This window comes from Notothenia rossii (genome assembly GCF_949606895.1).
Source record: "Notothenia rossii genome assembly, chromosome: 5".
Taxonomy (NCBI): domain Eukaryota; kingdom Metazoa; phylum Chordata; class Actinopteri; order Perciformes; family Nototheniidae; genus Notothenia; species Notothenia rossii.
Window position 1 is genome coordinate 38,275,479 of NC_136903.1, and position 22,731 is coordinate 38,298,209.

At 41.0% G+C, this 22,731-nt stretch overlaps 1 protein-coding gene across 1 annotated transcript in view; it reads left to right on the forward strand.

Annotated features, from left to right (window-relative positions):
* The first annotated feature begins 188 nt into the window (after positions 1 to 188).
* The window catches only part of ldhd (lactate dehydrogenase D), a 34,695-nt gene continuing 12,152 nt past the window's right edge, over positions 189 to 22,731 (forward strand). The window contains exon 1 of the mRNA XM_079681824.1: positions 189 to 374. Coding sequence (XP_079537950.1) covers positions 282 to 374 — 93 coding nt within the window. The 5' untranslated portion in view covers positions 189 to 281. The remainder of the gene's footprint in view (positions 375 to 22,731) is intronic.

The following is a 22,731-nucleotide window of genomic DNA, read 5'->3' on the forward strand; positions in this document are numbered from 1 at the left end:
GTGCATGCTCTATAGTGCCTGTAATAGTGTTCACTGGAGTCCATTGTTATGCCACTGTGTGTGTGTGGTTTTGCCAGCCATAGCCTACCCTGGAGCCGACACTGTGCTTCAGAGGTAAATAGTTCTTCTTTTTCTCTAGTTTTGTTTTATTCTGAAAATACTTTACCGGAAGTTGTGCATTTTATCGTGCCCTACTTTCTACAGCCATGCGGAACATGTTGAGAGATATCGGTGTGATATGAAGGGTCAGTGAGGGTCATTATAGCTCTGAGTCCGGTATTATGTTGCTGGGCTTCAGACCGAGCCTCCGGCTGCTGTCTCCCCGACTTCAGCTCCTGCAGAGCCGCAGCATGCAGTCAGAACACCCCGCCACAGTAAGTTGGCTGCAGAGACAGTATCCTGCTAAAATGAACGGTGACACAGCTAGAAAATAACTAAACGTATATGCATGGTGGACATAAGTTAAGATACATAGTGTTGCGTCGATCTCTTCAGAGAGGTCTTGGGATGATAACCTCTTATTATATTTTATAGTGACGTGACGTTGTGTGGCAGGCAGTGATATTTTGCACACGCAACAGAGTACATTTACTTAAGTGCAGTACTGTAGTACATTTTGAAGGTACTTGAACTTCACCTGTGTATAGTCAGCTACTTTATACTTCTACTCCACTACATTTATTCAACAGCTTGTAGTTACTAGTTACTTTTTAGATTTAGATTATTAGCTACTACAACTAATTATTGAAAGAACTATGATACATATTTATAGGTTAAGCCAGCAGCAGTAGGCCTATAACATAATTAATATTAGCTCTACCGTTACCAGCTGTGATAAACACATACAACATAAATAATCATAATCCAGTCATTCAATATAGGATTTTGGAATGGGCCCATACCATAAGGACTCCTTTAATTGTTGGTACTTTAAGTATATTTTAATACTGATACTTTTGTACTACTACTTAAGAAGATTTTGAATGCAGGACTTTTACTTGTAACAAATGATCTTTACAATGAAGTATTCCAACTTTAAAGTATCTGAGTACTTCTTCCCCGTTGTGTGCATGTGATGCTGCGATTGATTCACGTAATTTGGCTTCTGCTTCTGAGGATATATATCTTGTTGTGATTGAACGCCACTGTGTTAATTGTTAAAGTAATGTGTAGTAAGCTGGCAATGGCCATGCTCTTTTGGTATTTGACCAATCATTTAGACTGAGGATACAGTTTATCCAGTAACTACAATAAACCATTTGTCTATGGGAAACATTGCATTGGGCAGCATACCAATTACATGTTTAGCTGTCCTTGCTGTGCCCTTGAGGGTTGAACACTACTGCAGCCTCTTCCTTATGCTAGTTCCTCCTAAGGAAGATGGTAAAAGACCCCTTCTTCTGGATATACTGTACCAGCCTGCAGGATGTATTCTCCAAAGCCTCTATGGTAGGAGACCTTGACCTTGACCTCAGTTAGTGTTTGGTGTGAGCAGTTCCTCCTCCACAGGGGAAGTTTTCCCTATAGAGACGATTGGCTGTGTCAGAGGTTCTTTGGCAGATCATTGTTTTGTGAAACTGGTTGACTTTTTGACTTTGTTGACTTGCAGGTAATTTTGCAGTGGCAGGTCATTCATAGAATTGTGTTGTTCATAACATTGTCCAGAGATGTTTCCAAAAACCCAAAGATACAAATGAATGACTCAGGAACAGTAAACGGAAGAGCGTCTGCGAGGGGTTTTTGCTTTTTACTTTTTACCTTACTAAATGGTCTAATGGTCAGTGGAGCGAGGGGCGGGGCGAAACTCACGGAAGTGATTTCAAAACAAAAGTACTCGTTTGCTTGGAACAGCGACAATATTATAAACAAGGTGAATTTAGCAATCAAAACGAAAATATATTGAACCCAGAAAATGAATGTTATTAAGGGCTGTAAATATAATAAGCCTATGTCTAAAATGGACAACATTGTTAGGAGTTGTAAACTATGCAGAGATTCTGCACTGCGGTCACTCAGCCGTCTCTCGAGTTTGTTTTTTCAAATCAGCTGCTCTTCATTTTTCCTGCTATATTTGACGAGTGATACAAATATTCATTCAAATATCATTGTAAGGCAATACATGATTTTCATTAAAACCTTGTCTCTACATTACAATAAAATATAAAAAATAATTCATTAATTAATTTGAATAAAAATTCAAGTTAGTATTAAAGGCATAAAAGACAGAAATGTATAATTATTTCTTTAATAGAAATGTTTCTTCTGCGCGTTAAGTGTCCAAACCAGGCTTGTCTGGATAAGCGCATTTTTAAAACATAGTCATTGTCCATGCCGGTTTCAGTTGGATTATTTGTCACAGTTGCTCCGATCAGATCAGTCTCCTCCATTTTGTAGAGTATTTACGACTTTTGAATCCACATAAACACATCGGCAAAATCCGGCTTACTTTGAGCATGTGTTTAAAACAGTTTAATCCCTTTGTGAATTGTTTCCACTTCCATTGTTTTCCGTCCTTTAATTTCTTCATACAGCGGGAATCCAAATTAATGAATCCTGAGTCCAATAACCATCAAAGTCACTCCAATAGTGCTCCTTAATTATGCTTTCATCCTCCTTTAACAAAATATTTCACATTCATCCAGTTTGTGACAGAAGTTGTAGCATTTTTGAGACTTTTAAACTTGAATTACCGCTGTTGGTGTTGTGTTTTAAATTAGGACTGTCAGTCGATTAAAATATTTAATCGTGATAAATCGCATGATTGTCCATAGTTAATCGCGATTAATCGCAAATTAATCGCACATTTTTTATCTGTTCTAAATGTACCTTAGAGGAATATTTTTCAAGTTTGTAATACTCTTATCAACATATGAGTGGACAAATATGCTTTATGCTAATGTTTATTATCATTTGAACAATGACAAATATTCTCATGAGTATTAAACACAACAACCTCTGAACATTAAAAATGTGTGTGTGTGTGTGTGTGTGTGTGTGTGTGTGTGTGTGTGTGTGTGTGTGTGTGTGTGTGTGTGTGTGTGTGTGTGTGTGTGTGTGTGTGTGTGTGTGTGTGTGTGTGTGTGTGTGTGTGTGTGTGTGTGTGTGTGTGTGTGTGTGTGTGTGTGTGTGTGTGTGTGTGTGTGTGTGTGTGTGTGATGGATCGTTGGAGCTATGTGCAACTCAAGGCACATGCTCGAACGGGAGCTGCCTGGTCACTGCAATCATGTTGCGTGCACTATCCGTGCTGAGTGTGCTGACTTTTCCCACAATGTCCCACTGTCTGGCTGCCTGCATAAAGTGAAGTGCTCGGCGCAGTTATTGGCGAAATGTTGCTCCTCTGTTTTCATTTAAACAGCTCCTTATATCCGTTAGCGCAGCTAGCTAGCACCATATGCTAACAACCACAACAACGACAATACACGTAAGGTCTCTCTCTCGCGCCACACATACACACACCCTCCCGGTCCTCCCGATGACCAGTCGGTGCCTGCCGGTGAGCGTGGAAGTGTGGTCTGTCGCAAGCGGACGGCAGGAGCGGGGCTGTTAGCATCAGCTTGTAGATGGTATTTTAAACTCGATGCGCTCTGAAACTACAGGGCGGCCGAGGACAAAAAATACACATGCGTTATCGCGTTAAAATAATTAGTGGCGTTAATTTATTTTTGCGTTAACGCGTTATTAACGCGTTAACGCAGCCCTATTTTAAATATAACATCTCATCAGTAGCAACATCAAACAACCCAAAAAATACATTGGTCATAGGTGGAAACAGAGCCGGCCCGACCCATTAAGCGACATAAGCGGCCGCTTAGGGCCCCGCAGCCACTAAGGGGCCCCCTAGCAAAAAAATAATTAATTAATTATTAAATGTCAGTAAACTTCCAAGTTATGCGAACATGTAAGCAAAGCATAAATTACAGCTACGTTGACGTTACTTTGAATCGCGGGGGTAAGCTAAACCGTTAGCAAGTAGCTATAGCTAGCCAGATATATTAAATGAACACTTTGTCATACAATCTAAATGTAATGTTTTTTTAGCGTTACCTGGTAATTTCAAAGAAAGCTCTCTGGGAAATGTTGACTTACTGTTCGACATGAAGCTAGAAGCTACCTTACAGTACAAAGTTGATCCAGAGTCCTGTCAGTTAAAGTGTTTCATAGTTAGCTTAGCTAAGCATCAACTTAGCACTGAAATATATGGATGTTATGTGACAGTATTTCTGAGAAAAAGTCAGCTGAAATGGTGGCATAGTTGCCACTTCTTTATGTGTCAACAGTATGTTTGAATGTATTTGCAGCAGTAAATGTGGCTGTTTGGCCACTGACGTTGCCATAACAACACCTGAATTTAAATGTGCAACCTCTTTTTGTGACAGATTTTTGCAAGAAATTATAATTCTTCTGAATGATATTCCTATTGACAGCTAGTTTTCTATGTGAACATTATGAGATGGACAGCCAGAGAGAATAAATGAAAAACAGTTATGAAATACTATATGACAAAACAAGAATACAGTTTAAGTGATTTGTAGAATATCCATACAGAAAAATCTGTTTACAGTTCTGTTTCATATGAGTGTTGAGAGATGTATCCATAGATCTCTTAACTTTGCTCTCAAAGTGCACCAGATTGATGCTTTTAACTTCAATATTTAAATATCTTCCCGGGGGAGCATGCCCCCGGACCCCCCTAGAGGAGGTGAGGACCCCCCTAGAGTAGGTTAGGTCCACGGTGTTTACATGCTTATTTATACAATATGTGTGCTTATGCTAACATCATTAGACAAAAGTTGGTTCCGTGTTGTGTGTAGTGAGAACGCGCTAGAGTGAAGGGGGCCCCCAAGCCAAAACTCGCTTAGGGCCCCCAAAAGTCTAGGGTCGGCCCTTGGTGGAAATGTGTGTACATTTGCTCATTAGTCCTCTTTAGCCTGAGGAAACACTTTAGAGGTCATCATTCCAAAATCCTGTTACAACAAATGGACAACGTGGAATACCATACACTGTAAAATGTTTTGCTGTAAAATTACAGTAAATTACTGGCTACTAGTTGCATGGATTTCACACTAATTGTCTGTGAATATTTGACAGTAATTGACTGTAAATATTTTACAGTAAATTAGACTAAAAGTACAACTAAATACTGTGAATCAGCCGTTTGCTCACACAAGCGAAACAGGAAGCAAAAATAGATCTGGAGGACTGGCCAAAAGGAACAAACAGAAGGAGGGAACCTGAGCCAGCCAAACCACGGGCCGTAGGACCCAGAACTCCCCCCCCCCCTAACCAGAGATCAATTGTAAACCCTATGGGAAAAAAAATAAAGCTGCGAAAACCTGACTACCAGGTCCTCCAGGGTAAACACATCTGCAAAAATATGACCTACAGCTCAAAATGGCAAAGAAGTATTCTAAGGAGAGTGTCTCCTGGCGTTAGGACAGGCGAGACATCCTTCTCCTCCAGCTTCTCTTTATATATACACGGCTGAGTGGAATTTGGAACACCTGGGCAGAGGCGGAGCCAGGGGCAGTCCAGGTGCACCTGCAGGAGGGGAGCACGTAACACATGTCTACACATTCATTTTTCTGAAGAATGTGCTGACAGGGGGGTTTAAATTGCCATGCCTCTTTTTGGCTTTCGAGCCCGTCTCAGGATTAATGCCCAGGAAGCACCTGAAAACAATAAGCCAAGACAACCAAATAAATTTTACATAGATTTATATGTTGCATCGTTTATTTGAAGGCAGATGCAACGGTGCCCCTTTCAATTTAAGTAAAACTTGCACCAAAGAAAGAAATCAGTATTTAAAGCCAAGCAAGAGCGATGAAAGCAAGAAAATCACTTAATTTGTTGTGTTATCACAGAGGATGGTCTGAATACAGTATTATAATACAGTAACATGTTGTGAAATCCTGGTAATCATTTATCCTGTACATTCACAGTAATTAACTATGCCTGTATTGTTTTCACTGTGAAATTCAAAATTACAGTATTATATTGTGAACATTACAGGTCAAGACTGTATAGTGGTAAAACAGTAATTTATTGTAAAATATTACAGCTAAATATTGTGAAATCATGGTAATATTTTACAGTGTACACTAGTGCTAATGTCCAAAGTAAACTGACAAAAAATATTGTTTTAAAAGACTAACAATCACTGAGCAGGATGACCAACATCTACAAGTGTACATGGCAACCAGTTTACATCAATGTTGTAGATGGTGGTCTGCAAAAATGTGTACATGCCGTTTAAGGCCCGGTCATAGGAGATCCCAAACACATAATGTGCTTTAAAAAGTTCATCAAAACTGACAGGGAAGACTTGGCCTTGCAGGGAGGGAGCTCACCATCCAACGCAATGTAGTACTCATGAAGCTGTTTCTTGTGGTCCCAACTGCTAGGATGTAGGGTTTCCTCTACTTGTCTGGACCAGAGTACTCCTGAAGGCTGGAGATGAGTGTAAGATAATAATAAACAAAAATATAACTACACAGTACATCATATTTTGATGGATAAATCAGACTCTGACAAAAACCTTTGATAGCAAATCAGATCCGACTCGGCCATTATAATAATAATAATAAATGTGATTTATATAGCGCTTTTCTAGACCCAAAGACGCTTTACATTACGAGTAAGGTCGTCAAACAAAACATACACATTAATGCAGCAGTAATATAAAACCTAAAAGCATCCCAAAAATAGTAAAACACTGACAGAAACTATTTCACTGTACAATGAGTGCTTTTACTGATACTTAAAGTACATTTAGCTGATTATACTCGCATACTTTTACTTAAGTCAGGTTTTAAGTGCAGGCCTTTTACTTATAGTATATTCACAGGGTGGTATTTGTACTTTTACTAAACTTAAATCATATGAAACTTCCTCCACAACTGGAATTGGTCTATTGCAGATGTACAGTACCAAATGTAGTGCGAAGTTAGACTTAACTGTTAACAGCATTATATGAGGCGGGAGGCGAGAGCTACAAAATCATTCATTCTACATGAGTAACGTAAATTGGCGGTAGCTAAGCTAACAGCTGCTAACGTTAACGGTCTCATTATTTCAAACGGTGCCTGCAGACTAGAGTTGATTATCGATTAAAAAAACATTTATTCAAGGCCGCTGCGGCACTTCCGTAACGTTAACCCCTGTCGAATGATTGGAAAGAGGAGCGGTTTTCCCCCTGAGTCAGTGTGAATGAAGCCTAACAATTAACACGGGAGCAGCAGCTAAAATAGCAAATAAATACATATTTCGTTGTCAGAATAATGTTAATCTGATTGACTACGGCTAACGTTACCGCTGCAATAACGTCACAAATATTCTACTTGCTAACGTTATCGTTTTTAGTTATATGAATATTCAGAATTATTCACTTGGTGTCTACTTACCTAGAGTTACAGTCCTGCGAAGACATTTTGCCGTGTTCGATCCATGGATGTATAACTCTTGCATCAATCTGTAACGGTCACGGTCGCGCTTTTCCTGGAGAATATTTTTTAAAAGCCGAGGGTCACGAGGCTGCGCTGAACCAATGAGAAGGCGCGGCCTATCTGATGACGAATCGAAACCTAAGATCGATGCGGACCAGACAGACTCAATGCAAAGATATACTCTGAGGGAGTCCATCATACCAGAATAAACACTACACAAGTCAACACCAACACCACACAAAGAAACAACACCAAAGAGAGGTTCTGGTTCACTCTGAGAAGTGTACTTTATGTCCATTCTACTCCAAAGTGTAAACATTTCTACTCTGGTCATCAGTACTCTGGGATTTTAACACTTTGGTATTTGCTGTGCACCAGAAACAAAATGAAGTACTTTTACTGTGTACTTTGTGAGTGATCCTCTGTCAAAGTCCCCTCCATAGTAAATAATGCATGTTTTCTGCTATCTTTGATGAATGATACAAATAAAATGTTACCATTAGTTCTTCATGAAATTGATACTGTTTGACTTTGTATTAGCCTACTACTTACAATACATTGAAGTACTTTTACTGTGTATTCTTTTAGAAATCCTCTGTCAAAGTCCCCTGCTGAGAACAAAATCAAGCCACTTCTGCTTAGTTTGATGAGGGAACTCTTTTTTGTTGCCAATAGTTCTTCGTGAGATTGATCCTGTTGGACTCAGTACTACTGAAACTACCCCCACAAGTACTATGAAGTAATTTTCCAGTCATCCTCTGTCAATGTCCCCTCCCGAGTACAAGAATGCATGTTTTCTTTTCATAAGCGTTATTATTGATATGATATTGTTGGACAGAGTATTTTGAGAGGATACAGTAGACATATTATCAGCAATACTTCCAGTTAGTACTCCGGGCAGCAGCATTTTTACCCCTTGGAAAGTCTTTAGAGACTGGTCTCAAATATCCTTCAGCAAAGTAACACATCATGTTCAAATCAAATCATGTTTTATTTATAAAGCACATTTAAAAACGATTTTTGGTCGAGCCAAAGTGCTGTACATGCAATAAAAACACTTTACTACAATAGCAAACAGAAGACAATAAATTACAACATCAAATATTAAAATAAATAAAAGGAGTTTAAAATCAATTCGGAACCGAATTGGAAGCCAGTACAATGAGGCCAGAATTGGGGTGATGTAGTCAGGCTTTTTGTGGCCAGTCAGAAGACGCGCAGCTGCGTTCTGAACTAGCTGCAGGCGTTTAATTGACGCCTGGTCCATACCCAGCACGTATAGAGCATTCCAGTAATCCAGCCTCGTGGTTACAAAGGCATTAATAACCCTTTCTAGGTCTTTAAAAGATAAAAACGACAATAGACGTATTTTAAAAAAGCAGGTCTTGACTACGGTGCTGACCTTAGCGTCTCGCAGCGGAGAAACTTTGACACGCTGGGACAACTGGGACGGCTGCTAGTGGAGCCTCGCAGCAACTCTGCTTTCTGCACCACAATCTGGTGCTGCTGAATTGGGACTACTAAATGAGTGAGACTCAAATATCAGAACAAGTTTTAGTAGTTTTTATTTTATTTTTACTTCATTTACCTTACTCAGGGTCACAGAGAGGAAACCAGTTCTAAGATGTTGAAAAGTTCATTAAACATAAAAAGGCATTTCATAGAAGTTGTGTTATTCTACATTTTGACACCAAGATTTTCTGATTTTACTGCAAATGTATATCGGTTCCAAATATCGGTTATCGGTCTCCTTGATTACTAATAATCGGTATCGGTATCGGCCTTGAAAAAGCCATATCGGTCGATCCCTAGTTGTCTTTTGTGAGAATTGAATCTGGGGGCAGTATGTACAGTAGAAAAAGGATGGGGCCCAGAATAGAGCCTTGGGGAACGCCACAGGTAAGAGGGGCTTTAGCAGAGGAGAAGGCACCTAGCTGCACTGAGAAGCTACGGTCTGTCAGGTAGGAACTGAACCATGCAAGGGCAGAGCCTGTGATGCCTGCGGACTGTTCAAGCCGTGACAACAGGATGCTGTGGTCCACAGTGTCGAAGACAGCAGTCAGGTCTAACAGCACCAGAACAGCTGGGCTACCTGAGTAGGCGGCTCGGAGCAGATCATTAAAAACTCTTAAAAGGGCTGTTTCAGTGCTGTGCATGGGTTTGAAGCCAGACTGAAACTTTTCATGGATTCTATGCGTGGTTAAGAAAGACTGCAGCTGGGCGTAGACAACTCGCTACAGGACTTTAGATAAAAAAGGTAGCTGGGAGATGGGCCTAAAATTTGCGAGAATGGAGGGGTCGAGATTTTTCTTTTTAAGTAGTGGATGCACCACGGCATGTTTGAAGGCAGCTGGGACACATCCTGAGCTAAGAGAGGTGTTTATTAGTAATACAATACTTGCTTCAACTGATTCGAAAACATCTCTGAGAAGGCGAGAGGGAATGCTGTCTGAGGTGCAGTTTGTCGGCCGCAGGTGCATGACTACATCCGAGAGAGAAGAGAGGGATACAGGCTCAAAGTGGTCGAGGACAGCAGGGCACAGAAAAGGAGCAGGATCTCGTGTAGCACTAGTGTGGGCTAGCCTAAGAGCAGATACTTTTTCAATAAAAACTGTAAGAAACTTATTACAGAGAGTAGTCGATGGCACAATAGAAGAAACATCACAGGGATTACATTACATTACATTGCATTTAGCTGACGCTTTTATCCAAAGCGACTTACAATAAGTGCGTTCGACCAACAAAGTACAAACTTGAAGAAAACAGAATCATATAAGTACATCAGGTTTCATAGAGCTAAAACATTTCAAGTGCTACTCAACTGGCTTTAGATAAGCCAGTCCTTTATTAGTATACAAGTGCTTTTGTTAATAGTTCTATTGCTCGAAGTGGAGTCGAAAGAGATGAGTTTTCAGTCTGCGCCGGAAGATGTGTAAGCTTTCTGCTGTCCTGATGCCAATTGGGAGCTCATTCCACCATTTTGGAGCCAGGATAGCAAACCCACGTGTTTTTTCTGATGGGAACTTGGGTCCCCCTCGCAGTGCGGGTGCAGCGAGCTGTTTGGCTGATGCAGAGCGGAGTGCACATGCTGGGGTGTACGGTTTAACCATGTCCTGGATGTAGGAAGGGCCAGATCCATTCGCAGCATGGTACGCAAGTACCATTGTCTTGAAGTGGATTCTAGCAGTTACCGGAAGCCAGTGAAGGGAGCGGAGGAGCGGCGTGGTGTGGGAGAACTTAGGAAGGTTGAAGACCAAACGAGCCGCTGCATTCTGGATGAGCTGCAGAGGTCGGATGGGACATGCAGGTAGACCAGCCAGGAGGGAGTTGCAGTAGTCTAGGCGTGAGATGACGAAAGCCCGGACCAGAACCTGCGTCGCTTTCTGGGTCAGCTGGGGACGTATCCTCCTGATGTTGTAAAGCGTGTATCTGCAGCAGCGGGTTGTAGCAGCGATGTTTGCAGTGAAGGACAGTTTGTTATCTAGGGTCACACCCAGATTCCTTGCAGTCTGAGTCGGGGAAACAATAGAGGTGCTGATGTTGATTGTTAGGACAAGAGTGGGACAATCTTTTCCCGGAAGGAAAAGCAGTTCAGTCTTGTCAAGGTTGAGCTTGAGGTGGTGAGCAGACATCCACTGAGAGATGTCAGCTAGACAAGCAGAGATGCGTGCGACGACCTGGGTCTCTGAGCGGGGAAAGGACAGAATTAATTGGGTGTCGTCAGTGTAGCAGTGGTATGAAAAACCATGCGGGCTAATGACTGATCCGAGCGAGTTTATGTACAAGGAGAAGAGGACGGGACCAAGAACAGAGCCCTGAGGGACCCCTTTAGTTAATTGACAAGGGTCGGACTCGGACCTTCTCCAAGTTACCCTGTAGGTACGGTCTTTGAGGTATGAGGTGAGAAGGGAAAGTGCAGAGCCTGAAACTCCAAGTTCTTGGAGAGTGCAAAGGAGGATCTGATGATTCACTGTATCGAATGCAGCAGACAGGTCCAAAAGGATGATGACAGAGGAGAGGGATGCTGCTTTAGCAGTGTGCAGTTCCTAAGTGACAGCAAGGAGGGCAGTTGCTGTTGAGTGACCTGCCTTGAAACCAGACTGGTGCGGATCCAGAAGGTTGTTCTGATGGAGATAACAGGAGAATTGTTTTAAGACAGCGCGTTCAAGTGTTTTAGAAAGGAATGGGAGGAGAGAGACAGGCCTGTAGTTTATAACATCAGACGGGTTGAGAGTGGGTTTCTTTAGGAGAGGGTTTACTCTTGCCTCCTTGAGACTGTTTGGAAAGTGACCAGAAGTTAGAGAAGTGTTGATGAAATGGGTGAGAAACGGTAGAATATCAGGAGCGATAGTTTGAAGGAGGTTTGAAGGGATAGGGTCCAGAGGACAGGTGGTAGGACGGGCAGAGGTAATGAGGGTAAGAACCTCACTTGGAGAGAGAGGGGAGAAGGAGGTCAGTGTGTGACCCAGCGGTGAGTAAAGGTGAGTCAGAAAAAGAAGAGCGAATATCATCAACCTTTTTTTCAAAGTGGTTAACAAAGTCGCTTGACAGAAGGGGGAAGGCGCTTTGGGGGGGTCCAAGAGGGTGAAGAAGATGGAAAATCGTTTTTTGGGGATTGGAATAGGAAGATTGGATCTTATCTTGAAAGAAAGTGCTTTTTGCCTTTGAGATGGAAGCAGAGAAAGAGGAGAGGAGAGCCTGATAGGTTAGGAGGTCGTCATGGTGTTTGGATTTCCACCATTTCCGCTCTGCTGCCCGAAGGATGGTTCTTTTAGCACACAGTGCGTCATTTAGCCAGGGAGCAGGAGGGGACTGACGAGCCTGCCGATAATAATAATTAATAATAGAGTTGAGGACATTAAAAAGAACCTGAGGTTTATGGCTGTTTTTGGAGATTAACAGAGAAATGTGCTCCGTTTTGGCTGCTTTGGCTGCCGTCTGGTAGGAAAGGCAAGCACGAAGGATTTCTAGGGAAACATGGAGTTTATCCTTTTTCCATTTTCTCTCTGCACGCCTGCAAGCGCGTCTGAGAGCGCGAGTACAGTCATTGAGCCACGGCTCTGAGAGAACTTTGGTGCGTCTAAGCGTAAAAGGAGCAACGGAATCCAGTATTAGGGTACATGTTGAGTCAAACATGGAGATAAGCTCATCCGCACTAAGAGCAGAGTTCACCTCTAATTTACAGATCAGGGAAGCATTAAAAACATCTGAAAACTGTGAGGCATTCAAGGGGTTAATCGAACGCTGACGACGCGCAGGGACACGTAATTCGACGCGGAAGGGATCGAGGTTGTAAACAGAACCGGTAAATGGTCTGAGATACGCATTGCTGCACAGATTTCATCCACAGAGACAAACAGTCCAAACGATAATACTAAATCTAAAGTGTGTCCTTTTTCGTGTGTTGGGCCAGCCACGGACTGAACGAGACCAAAAGAATCAAGGAGATTTAAAAAGTCCCTAACCAGAGGTTTGGACTCGCAGCACACATGGACATTGAAGTCTCCGGAAATCAAAACACGATCATATTTCACCATGATCCCGGACAGAAAGTCGGAAAAGTCAGTTATGAAATCCTTATTGCACTTTGGCGGACGATACACGACAGCGCAGAGCACAGACGAGGCTGGGTTCAGTTAAAAAAGCTGCAACTCAAAGCTAGCATAGCTAGTTACAGGGTGAAGCAATCGGCACTGGAGACTAGCTCTAAACACTGATGCTATGTCCCTGTTAACGTATAACTTGTGGGACGAGCAACTGCCCAGAGGCGCGGGAAGGTATTTTTAGTGGGGGTGCTGAGGTGCTGGACTCCAGTGAACACTATTACGGGCACTATAGAGCACGCACAAAAAAACTCCCCACACGCCAACACACAGTAAACCCGCGACTGTTACAATGAAGGCTCGATAATCAGCTCACGGCATATAGGCAGGGGTAAAGTGCTATTTTTTACGAGTGGGGAGCGGACCTCACCTCCTTTAGGGGGGTCCGGGGGGATGCTCCCCCGGGAAGATTTTTTTTAAACATTGAAGTTAAAAGCATCAATCTGGTGCCCTTTGAGAGCAACATTAAGAGATCGATGGATACATCTCTCAACACCCAGATGAAACACAACTGTAAGCAGATGTTCTTTTTCTTTATGGATATTTTACAAATCACTCCCCTTTCAAACTGTATTCTTGTTTTACTGCCATATAGTATTTCATAATTGTTTTTCCTTTATTCTCTTATCTTTTTTATAACTATAATGATCATATGAAGGTGTGCCGCGGAAATAATATTTTGAATAATTTTTGACCAAACCGTTTGAGACCCACTGAGATAACTTAGACTAAAGTTAACTATCTAAACACTCAGAGAGTCCTTTAGCTCACCTGAGCCTCTCAGTCTGAGAGGAGAGCTCTCCTCCAGCTTGTTGTGGAACAAACAGCTCCGTATGTCCGTTAGTGCAGCTAGCTAACCAGATGCTAACAACACGGTCCCTGCTGCTGGCACCGGTCCCTCTCTCTCTCTCTCCCCCTCTCTCACACACACTAAATGCGCTATTTCCGCACACACACAGAGCCGCGAGCTTGAATGACACAAGCACACTTTTATTTCCATCCAACTCTCTGATTGTTCTGGTGTCTTGCCTCTGTTGCATTCACTGAACACGGGAAATTACAGTTCTGCCGTCCTTTCTAGTGTCTTGATGAGGTTCACGTAAAGCACGGTTAATGTATTATATTATTGAGGTAGAATTGTCCGGGGCTACAGAAAAAACATTCGGGGCAGGCCAAAATATCATTTTACCAACAATGTGGAATTTATTGGCTACATATTACACAGATTATGCACAGCGGGAGCAGCAATAACCGTCAAATAATAATTCAGACAGGGGAGCTCCGCACCCCCTGCCTGCCGCTAGGGGGTGCTGCAGCGCCCTCAGCACCCCCCTTGCCGCGCCCATGCAACTGCCTATATTCTATAACGGTAGGCAGATGTATCAGGGCCTTTGTCGAATAACTAGGAAATACACATTTCAATCGATTCTTCTGCCGTTTATATTCATCTATTGGTATATTTGGCTAGATAGGAACACTTTGATGCACATTCAGCACCAGTGTGTGAGGTTGTGGTTGCGATGCCGATATCCGGATGCGTACAGTCAGTGAGGACTACAAAAAGACACATGAGGTGACTGGGATGCCTGTTCAAAACATTGCACGCTTAAATAAATCATTTAAACCAGTTATTTTTGCCAGACTTATCACTGAATATCATTCTTAATGTGATACCAAGTCCATCTGAGACCTGTGTACACCTTCGGACAGCCTCCAAGTGAAGCACGCGTAGTTTATTCACAGTTTGAAAGCAGCGTGGAGAAGTCTTCAGCTGTGGAGCTGTGATCCGCCCAGGATAAACTGTGATACGACTTCTGTGGCTTGTTCTTGTTGTCAGTTTTATATTTGTATCATATATCATTATTAATATGATGTTGAGTTGATTTGAGACCCGTTTATACTTTCATACAGTCTGTTAGTGAAACATACAGTCTGTCTGAGTTGTTTACACCCATCTCCAACACAGCGTGGAGAGCTGTGGTAAACAGTGATCCGCTCTGATTAAACTGTGATACTACTTCTGTGGCTATCAACCAGCCATCATTTTTAATATCAAAGACTACACACATGTATCCCTTATGAAAACCGTATTCTGCATTTGCCGCACTTATCCAGATAAAATGTGACTGTTTACTCGTTTTGCAAAGATAGAAGCAGAAATGTCATTGCTACATTTGCAGGGATATTTAGAATTTTAAATGCTGCTTGATAATTAATTTTGTTTGCGGCAAACAATATTATGAATCCTCTATTCAAAAATATTATTCAGTGTCCATCGACATGAAAATAACAAAAAAGTTCATGCTGGACTCAAACCCGGGTCCCAATAGCAAAAATCCCTCGTGCCATGCGCGTTATGAGTGAGCCAGGGATCAATACGATATGCTCGGTCATCACAGATCATTTTGTAACATTAACATTGTTAAAAGAGTCAGAACAATTTAAGCCGACCATCTTTTCTAATGTGAGCGAATGTATGTACACTTTAAGCCATATAATATAAGCATTTGCTTTGAAATAGTATATACTGACTGAGCATCATTAAGACCCACCCACCGAGATATCCTAGTTTATCAGCCTGCGAGCCTACATTATGTTGTGATAAGTGGTCATTTTACATATAAATGTATTCTAGTGCACACATTAAGTTCAAATATGCAAATCAGGCCATGTGTTTCGTGATGTAGTAGCTATAATCATCACCTGTCATGGAAAGACAACAATAATAAGGAATTAATATTAATATTACCAAGTTACACAGAAATAGATAAAACACATGAGAAGAAAGACCACACAGATAAACGCATACACGTTAAAGTGGACCTATCATGCTATATATAATATATTGTAGGGCCATACCTATACAAAACATTTCTGTGAAGTTTTTTTTTGAAAATACCAAACAGATCCTGCATTTTAGCCCTGCATTTGCTCTTTCCAGCCCTGTTCTTGCAAGGGCTGATTCTGTGACGTAGCTTTAATGCAAATGAGCTGCAGCTGACCACGCCCCCCTGCAGGAGAGGGGAGCGTGCTTTGAGATCAGCTGCTGGGCTGTCAGAAGAGGGGGAGGAAAAGAGATCTCTGTCCTCCGTGTTTTATTCTTATATTATTATATAGAGTCATTATTCATTTGTTTTAAAGCTCAATAAATAACAAAGAAGACCTCTGACCAGCACATTTCTAATTTTGTCCGGAAGATGTAAACTTTAAGGGACATGTTGACCGACGAAAAAAAAATCTAGCTGAAACTCTGCCGCACGGTCCCCTCGTTCCTTAGAAGAGGTGGAGAGGTGGGTGTTTGTCATCTTCTGGTGGCAAACCGGAGAGAATTACAGCGAGGGAGGGATTGCAATGAATAACAGCAGCAGGAGCAAACGCTTACCTCGGGGAGGGAGAAAAAGAGCCACAGCGGAGAATAAACAGAAGGCCAACCATGGCAACCATGCACGGGAAGTCTTCTTCGCTGCTTTTGTGGCAGACTACAGCGCCACTTACAGGCCTGGCTTATGTACTACAGCGTCTCCAGCGCTCTCGAGCAACAATGGCCGTGGCCGTGTCCCAACTCCACATTCCCCTGATAGGTGGAGAGTTGGCCATATAGGCGGAGCTCCTCGTTCCTGACTTCAGAGAACTTTCAAATCTGTATCAGTCTGTATCAGATCCGTTGCAGCCCCGTTTTTAGAGATTTGGGTATGGAGGAAAAGAGAGAAGGTTGTGTTTTCTGACACTTGATGAGTTCCCTGACACACCCGGGACACATATTCATGTATAAAAGACGTACAAAAGTGCATTTTGCATGATAGGTCCCCTTTAAATTAGAAACTAAAACATGTTAACAACAGTGTGAAAAAGTATGAATATATGTGTTTCTAGTTCTCAACGTAGCCTATGTGAGTACCCTCGTCATTCGGTGTCGCTGTATCAATGCATAACGAGAGTTAACCAAGTTAACAGTCACATTACATTTGGATAAGTGCGGCAAAGTGCAGAATACCGTTTTGATAAGGGATAAATGTGTGTAGTCTTCAATATTAAAAATGGTCGCTGGTTGATAGCCACAGAAGTAGTATCACAGTTTAATCTGAGCGGATCACTGTTTACCACAGCTCTCCACGCTGCGTTGGAGATGGGTGTAAACAACTCAGACAGACTGTATGTTTCACTAACAGACTGTATGAAAGTATAAACGGGTCTCAAATCAACTCGACATCATATTAATAACGATATATGATACAAATATAAGACTGACAACAAGAACAAGCCACAGAAGTCGTATCACAATTTATCCTGGGCGGAGCTCTCCACAGCTGAAGACTTCTCCACGCTGCTTTCAAACTGTGAGTAAACTACGCGTGCTTCACTTGGAGGCTGTCTGAAGGTGTACACAGGTCTCAGTTGGACTTGGTATCACATTAAGAATGATATTCAGTAATAATTCTGGCAAAAATAACTGGTTTAAATGATTTATTCAAGCTTGCAATGAAATATACCAAAAGATGAATGTAAACGACAGAAGAAGCGATCGAAATGTGTATTTCCTGGTTATTCGACAAAGGCCATGCCCCTGATACATCTGCCTACCGTTATAGAATATCACGGCTGTGCGAGCCGACACAGGCGCCATCTTCCCACACTGGTCACAGCTGTACGGTTTCTCCACTAAGACACAACATGCTGCAGCTGTTCACCCTCTGTCACTCTGGTTGGCCTCTTATGATGCTGCTGTCTTTTAATATATAATTATTTCTCTGCCGCTAATTCGTTCCTCGCAGATTCTTCAGTCTCATCAGCCTCATCCTTCCATCAGTCACCTGCAGTCAACGCATCAGCCTCCAGCACACTTCCAGTGTCTGACTCCATGATATTGTCCTGATGCTGTATACAAGGGTGATCACAAAATGACCCCTCTAGAGTCTGAGTGCCAACTGCAAGGACCTCATATTATGTCTGTCATTCATGTTACATCACCCATTATAACAATTTGCTTTCCTTTTTTCTCTTCTCTTAACTGAATAGCTCTGTCTTTAAGTATAACCCAATGTAAAGTCCTTTTCCTGCACCATTTTAAGGCTTCAAAACAGGCATTTTGACTGTATGTGTTTGGAGAAATGACACAATCAATGGCCCAGAATTGTACTTTATAAACTCTGAATCTTGTGGTGCTTGAAGAAATACACACTGGCTAAGCCGGCCAGGTTATATGCCGTTTTTGGAGCCCTTTTTTTCAATATTTATTAAAATGTCACTAGTTATTTAAACAAACTACTATCTGAGGATAATACAAGCAACCATAAAACACCCTTTACTAGAGAGCCATTGAAGAATCACATGAATAATGTATCTTTTCATCTGCTGTATTAATAAAGTTACCACGTGTTTTCAAATTCAACTCAAGGCACTATCTCAATCAATCAATCAATGTTTATTTATATAGCCCAATATCACAAATGTTACATTTGTCTCAGTGGACTTCACAGTTTCTACAGAATATCAGTATGACAATACGACACCCTCTGTCCTTAGACCCTCACATCGTACAAGGAAAAACTTCCAGAGAAAACCCACAGTTTAAAGGGAAAAATGGGAGAAACCTCAGGGAGAGCAACAGAGGAGGGATCCCTCTCCCAGGACGGACAGACGTGCAATAGATGCCGTGTGTAAATTGAAAAGATAATACATTTGCAACATAGGTAGTCCAAATGTTTGGAAATGCATGTGTTTATAATAGGAAGATGAATCCACGAGTATATCCATCCAGGACTTATGATCCAGGACCACAGCCACGACTCAAGATCCAGGACTCGCGATCCATGTCACAGGACCGCAGGATCATCCATGACTCCGGATCCCGGCGTATATATAGACACCAAAAAGAAAGACATTTGGGGAAGCTGGGTTAATCGGAACATGAGAGTACACAGGTATAGACAGAGAGAAGGAAGAAGTAAGATATCCCCCGACAAACTAAGCCTATATCAGCAAAATTAGGGGCTGAATCTAATCAGCCCTAACTATAAGCTTTATCAAAAAGGAAGGTCTTAAGCGCACTCTTAAAAACGGATAGGGTGTCTGCCGCCCGAACACAAACTGGAAGCTGATTCCACAAAAGTGGAGCTTGATAAGAAAAGGCTCTGGCTCCCATTGTACTTTTAGAGACTCTAGGAACAACCAACAACCCTGCATTCTTGGAACGCAATGCCCTAGTAGGACAATAGGGTATAATGAGTTCTTTAAGGTAAGATGGCGCCTGCCCATTAAGGGCTTTGTAGGCGAGAAGAAGAATTTTAAATTCTATCCTTTGTTCTATAGGGAGCCAGTGTAAGGCAGCCAGAACAGGAGTAATGTGGTTCCTTTTCCTAACTCTGGTTAGTACACGAGCTGCAGCATTTTGAATCAGCTGAAGCGACTTGACTGACTTCTTGGTACACCCTGATAATAAGGAGTTACAATAATCCAGCCTTGAAGTAACAAATGCATTGACTAGTTTCTCTGCATCGTTTTGAGGCAAGATATGCCTGATTTTTGCAATGTTACGTAGATGGAAGTAGGCGGTCCTTGAAATTGATTTTATGTGGGTGTTAAAGGATAAATCCTGATCAAATATAACACCAAGATTCCTTACAGTCTCACTGGAGGCCAAATTAATGCCATCCATAGTTAGTATATCTTTAGATAATTTGTTTCGTAGATTCTTCGGGCCAAGTACAATAACTTCAGTTTTGGTCGTGTTTAACATCAAAACATTTAAGGTCATCCACGTTTTTAAGTCCTAGAGGCAGTCTTGAATTTTATTTAGATGATTAATTTCATCAGGCTTGATTGATAAATATAGTTGAGTATCATCTGCATAACAATGAAAGTTTACAGAATGATTCCTTATAATATTGCCTAACGGAAGCATATATAGTGTGAACAAAATAGGTCCAAGCACTGAGCCCTGTGGCACTCCATGGCTAACTTTGGTTTGCATGGATGATTCATCGTTGAAACGTACAAACTGAGAGCGTTCAGATAGATAGGACCTAAACCAGCCTAAAGCAGTTCCCTGTATGCCAACTAAGTGCTCTAGTCTTTGCAATAGGATATCATGGTCGATAGTATCAAATGCAGCACTAAGATCGAGCAAGACAAGAATAGAGACAAGTCCCTTGTCTGAGGCTATTAGAATGTCATTTGTGACTTTAACCAGAGCTGTCTCTGTGCTATGATGTGTTCTAAAGCCAGACTGAAAATCTTCAAATAAATCATAGTTTTTTAAGTAATCACACAGCTGTTTTGCGAATGCTTTCTCAAGAATTTTTGAGAGGAACGGAAGATTAGAAATAGGTCTATAGTTGGCTAAAACCTCTGGATCGAGGTTGTGCTTTTTAAGAAGCGGTTTTATCACTGCTACTTTGAATGATTGTGGAACATAGCCTGATAATAAAGACATATTCATAATATTTCATAAAGAAGTGCTAATTAATGGAAAAACTTCTTTTAACAGCTTAGTTGGAATCGGGTCTAAGATACACGTTGATGGTTTAGAAGAGAGAATCATTGAATTTAATTGTTCAAGGTTTATGGCTGAAAAGCATTCTAGTTTACTATCTAGTGTAATATTAGAACTTACGTTTCCAGGAGCTGTTGATAACACTATACTGGTCAAAGGCAAGAGGTCATTGATTTTGTTTCTAAGAGTAACAATTTTATCGTTAAAAAAGCACATAAAATCATTACTACTGAGTGCTATGGGAATAGAAGGCTCAGTCGAGCTGTGGCTCTCTGTCAGCCTGGCTACAGTGCTGAAAAGAAATCTTGCATTATTCTTATTCTCATCTAATAATAAAGAGTAGTAGGCTGCTCTCGCTTTACGCAGTGCTTTCTTATATTCATTGAGAGTAATATGCCAAATTAAACGAAATTCTTCAAGTTTAGTGGAACGCCATATCCTTTCAAGTTTATCTGTACAGACAATTTAAAATATTCTTAATTTGCAGTATTTTATTTTAAAAGTGTTCAGAAAGAGTGCATCAGTGATATGCTATCTATATATTGTTATTAACTTCATCCAAAGTCAATTTAAACAGCGGGCAAAAATTGGTTAATTGCCATGGATGTGGTGTTTGATATAGTTTACGTTCAATTGAAACTATTTTAGGCAGAAACACGTATATTGACTAAACCTTTTTGCATAATTTACTATAATTTAGAAAGGTTTTTGTGAGAAATCATTTCAAAAGTTAAAAAAAAATCATTTAAATTTGAAATGTTTGCACACATTATTCATTTTTACATTTTTATCAATTTTTTTTATTATGAATCCATTTATTTTATTGTATTTCCTTGAGGCTGGGGAAGATATATCAGCATGTAGCTCAACATGTAATACAAGTAAGTATATGTACAAGATGGAAAAGTAAATAAAATAAGTTTAGTAGGAGGATGTGGATTTATTTTCTCTCACCTTGTAATTACACAATCAAACACTCTATAATTTAGCTCTGGCCTTCACTCATAAAAAAACGAAGCTCTATTGATTGACATGCAATGACTTGGACTGATGGAAGAAACTCTGCGAGGAATTAACTAGGGGCGGAGAAATCCTATTTAAAAGGACAGCAGCCCCATAAGAGGCCAACAAGAGTGACAGTGTGTCAGTTTGCTGAAGGATAGACCAGCTATCCAGGCCAGACTCTAAAGACTTTCCAAGGTGTAAAAATGCTGCTGCCGGAGTACTGAAGGAGTGCTGATATCATGTCTACCATATCTTCTCAAAATACTCTGTCCAACAATATAAGTCTCATGAAGAAAGGTTTTTTAACGCTTATTCAAAATAGCAGAGAAACATGCATTCTTGTTCTCAGGAGGGGACATTGACAGAGGACTACTGGAAAAGTACACAGTAAGTACTTCATAGTACTTGTGGGGGTAGTTTCACTAGTACTGAGTCCAACAGGATCAATCCCACGAAGAACTAATGGCAACAAAAAATAATTCCCTCATCAAACTTGAAGTGGCTTGATTTTGTTCTCAGCAGGGGACTTTGACTGTGTATTTTTTTGAGAAATCCTCTGTCAAAGTACTTCAATGTATTGTTAGTAGTAGGGTAACTAATACAAAGTCAAACAGTATCAATTTCATTAAGAACTAATGGTAACATTTTATTGTTATCACTCATCAAAGATAGCAGAAAAACATGCATTATGTAGGTGGAGGGGACTTTGACAGAGGGTTACTCACAAAGTACATAGTAAAAGTACTTCATTTTATTTCTGGTAGAAATCAAACTAGAAGTGAGTCCAACAGTGTCAGTTTTCTTAAGAACTTGTGGTAAAAGATATGTGTATCACTCGTCAAATATAGCAGGAAAAATGAAGAGCAGCTGATTTGAAAAAACAAAGTGGAGAGGCGTCTGAGTGACCGCAGTGCAGAACCGCTGTATAGTTTAAATCTCCTCACAATGTTGTCCATTTTAGAGATAGGCTTATTATATTTACAGCCCTTAATAACATTCATTTTCTGGGCTCACTATGTGCCTTGGCCTTTTTCGTTGTGATTGCTAAATTCACCTTGCTTATAATAATCACCGGTCCTTCAGAAAGATACTGTAGTGATTCAAAGTCTGATTTTAGCATAGAGTGCTTTTGTTTTGAAATCACTTCCATGAGTTTCGCCCCGCCCTTCGATCCAATGACCATTAGACC